A 3466-nucleotide genomic window follows, 5' to 3' on the forward strand; every position below is an offset into this window, starting at 1 on the left:
AGGAAGGCAAGGAAATAAATTTTATCCGGTGGAGGCGTTATCTCAGACGTATTTTTATTCTGTCATTCGCTTTTTTTATTTACTTTGATACAGTAAATTGGAGACGTGGCATAGGCGAGCGCGCGGTCTCGCATTCCCTTTTGGAGAGTGTAATGAGCCCATAGACAAAACTCAGCTAGCTGAGTACAAGCAAATCCGAATCAATAATGCATTGCACGGATCATAAAGCAAACCTGGTCGGCACATATAGCAGGATCAACTGGACCCGAGAGCCAAAACGCCGCTTCCTTCCGGCTTTCGGCCCATATTCAGTGCAAGTAGCAATGGTTAGCCTAACTGATAGCTCACGAGCAATCATATGCACTGCAGGTATTTAGACTCACACAATTTTGGGAATGTGTGTATGTTGGCGTGTTTAATTTTGGGAATGACACAAGAACTTCTGTTCAAATTTTTTTGTCAAGACTCCTGGCGCGTGATAGCGATCGCGTGCCTGAAAAGCACTGGAACCATATAAAAGCATCGCTTTTGCCAACTTGGGACTAAACAAGTATCATCTGAATATGAAATTCCTCGGTTTCTCCTCAGATCAGATCCATGGCCGGCGCTGCTGCCATTCACAGTCCACGCTAAATCTTGGAAGACGGGGGCGCAGCTCTAGGCAGAGCTTCCATGAGGCATTCTGGCGTTGGCGACGGCGCCGGCATGCCGGGGTTCTTGGGGAGGAAGAGTAGGTATGTGCGCATGGACGACGTACTCCCACCGGAGCCGGAGCCGGAGGTGGAGAAGGAGGACGGAGCTGGCGGCGGTGTCCGTGTTCGCGGCGGTGCGAGGAGACACGTGTTCCTCTGCTCCGTCTTCGCCTCCCTCAACCACGTCCTGCTCGGCTACGGTACGGTGAGCAGCGGAGCTCAGCCTCAGTGATCTTTCTTGATGCAGATCGGTGGTGATGACTGACGAAGATTCCGCTGTGTTGCTCTGTCTCTGCAGACGTGGGCGTGATGAGCGGCTGCATCATCTTCATCCAGAAGGACCTCCACATCGACGAGGTGCAACAGGAGGTGCTCGTCGGGTGCCTAAGCTTCATCTCGCTCCTCGGCAGCCTGGCCGCTGGCAGGACGTCCGACGCCATCGGTCGGAAGCGGACCATCGGGCTCGCGGCCGCCATCTTCCAGGCCGGCGCAGCCGTGATGGCGCTCGCGCCGTCCTTCGCGGCGCTCATGGCCGGGAGGCTGCTGGCCGGCATCGGCATCGGGTTCGGCCTCATGGTCGCGCCGGTGTACATCTCGGAGATCTCGCCAGCGGCGCTGCGGGGCTCGCTCGCCTCCCTGCCGGAGATCTTCATAAGCTTCGGCATCCTCCTTGGCTACGTCTCCAACCTCGCCTTCGCGGGCCTCCCTGACCACGTCAACTGGCGCGTCATGCTCGCCGCCGGCATCCTCCCGTCCATCTCCGTCGCCTACGTGCTCACGGTGATCCCGGAGTCGCCACGGTGGCTGGTCATGCAGGGGCGCACCGGCGAGGCGCGTGCCGTGCTCCTCACCGTCACGGAGACCGAGGACGAGGCGCAGGAGAGGCTCGCCGAGATCGAGGAGTCGGCGCGCGTGACGAGCGCCGGCAAAGCGGTTTGGAGAGAGATTATGAGGCCGTCGCTTGTGATCCGCCGGATGCTAGTGGCCGGTCTTGGTGTCCAGTTCTTCCAGCAAGCCACCGGCATCGATGCACTCGTCTACTACAGCCCGACCATATTTCGGGACGCCGGCATCGCCACGGAGGGACACCTCTTGGCCGCCACCGTCGCGGTCGGGCTGTCCAAGACGATCATCATCGTGATCGCCATACTTCTGGTCGACCGCGTCGGCCGGAAGCCCCTGCTCTACATCAGCACCGTCGGCATCACGGCGTGCCTGGCGGTGCTCGCCGCGACGCTCTCCCTGCTGGCGCGCGGCACGCTGCCCGGCGGCGTGGCGATCGCGCTGGCCATATTGACGGTGTGCGGCTTCGTGGCCTTCTTCTCGGTGGGCATCGGGCCCATCAACATGGTGCTGAGCTCGGAGATCTACCCGCTGAGGCTGCGCGCGCAGGCTGTGGGGCTCGGCCTGGCGGTGAACCGGCTGACCAGCGGCGCCGTGGCAATGTCGTTCCTGTCCATCTGCCGCGCCGTGTCCGTGGCCGGCGCGTTCACGGCGTTCGCGGCCGTCTCGACGCTGTCCGTGGCGTTCGTGCACTGGTTCGTGCCCGAGACGAGCGGCAAGACGCTCGAGGAGATCGAGTTCCTGTTCGGGGAAGCCGGCAGCGCCGGGGAGGTGGAGCTCGGCGACGGTGAACATCTGGTGCACGGGCGATGAGAATCGGATTGCCGGCAGTGACATATTTGTTTCAAGGGGGGATGTGTTGGCGCAACACAACCTGTGTCAGGAATGAGAAGTGTGAGTACTGCATCCTTAGATAGCTTCAGAGATTATAGTTTCGGAAACGTTTATAACCGGCAGTCCGGCCGAGCCGGACGCGCGTCGTGCGTTCGATCCCCGTTTAATCATGCGCCTCGCGTCATCTGGGTCCATCACGAACCGTTTTTTTTTTTCTTTCTTTCGCGAGCATCTTCTTCACTGGTTCTCTTCTTTCTTTTGTTCTTTTCTTCTCTCTCCTGCGCAGGGATGTACTGCAAGACGACGCGCCATGATAGAACCGATGACGTGTCATGGAGGACGAGATGAGCCCTAGGGCCTCTGATGGGAAGTTGCAACCAGATTCTCGCGGCTACTGCAACCGGGGGGCGGCCCGTGATGCTGGACCGGTGTCTGGTGATGCTGGAACCAGCAGCCATGAATGCTACAACCAGCAGCCATGGATGCCACAATCAAAAAGAGACGGACACCGATGCTTCAACCGGACATGGAAAACTGCTTCAACCGGCCTAGGAAAAGTTACAACCGGTGGTGGAAAAAGCTTCAACAGGCATGGTGGAAAATCTTCAGACCCCCATGGAAAAGCTTCAGCCATGAAAAAAAACTTCAACACGCATATGAAAAGCTTCAACCGGCGGTAAGAAAAGCTTCAACCGACATAGGAAAAGCTTCAATCGGCGGTGAGAAAATCTCCAACCGGTATAGAAAAAGCTTCAACCGGCGGTGAGAAAATCTCCAACCGGCATAGAAAAAGCTTCAATCGACGGTAAGAAAAGTTTCAAGCGGCATAGAAAAAGCTGCAACCTACATCGGGAAAAGCTTCAAACGAAGAATGGCTAGCTGACTATGGCGAGCGGTGGCGACGGAGCTGCATGGCGGTGCTGCGATGGACGCATGGCGAGTACGACGTCGAGCTTAGTTGTTTTTTGTTCGTAGGTTATAGACATACGACGATCGGCGATCGGAGGCGAGGACGGCGACCGACGAGAAAAATACGGGGCACCATCGGGCAACCGCCAAGCCGACGAGCAGCTCCGGCGAGCGCCGATGAGATGCTC

At 57.9% G+C, this 3466-nt stretch overlaps 1 protein-coding gene across 2 annotated transcripts; it reads left to right on the plus strand.

The window, feature by feature from the left end:
* The first annotated feature begins 556 nt into the window (after positions 1-556).
* LOC123431177 (probable polyol transporter 4) lies at positions 557-2480 on the plus strand. 2 transcript variants are annotated; one of them, XM_045115015.1, is made up of 2 exons: positions 557-892; positions 991-2480. In XM_045115015.1, the coding sequence occupies exons 1-2, from the start codon at positions 673-675 to the stop codon at positions 2346-2348; spliced, it is 1578 nt and encodes a 525-aa protein (XP_044970950.1). In that variant the 5' UTR covers positions 557-672; the 3' UTR covers positions 2349-2480. The 2 variants fall into 2 exon arrangements, with proteins under 2 accessions (XP_044970950.1, XP_044970951.1); XM_045115016.1 differs by having other exon boundaries at positions 821-897.
* Positions 2481-3466: the final 986 nt, after the last annotated feature.

The sequence above is a fragment of the Hordeum vulgare genome, chromosome 2H (genome assembly GCF_904849725.1).
Source record: "Hordeum vulgare subsp. vulgare chromosome 2H, MorexV3_pseudomolecules_assembly, whole genome shotgun sequence".
NCBI classification, from domain to species: domain Eukaryota; kingdom Viridiplantae; phylum Streptophyta; class Magnoliopsida; order Poales; family Poaceae; genus Hordeum; species Hordeum vulgare.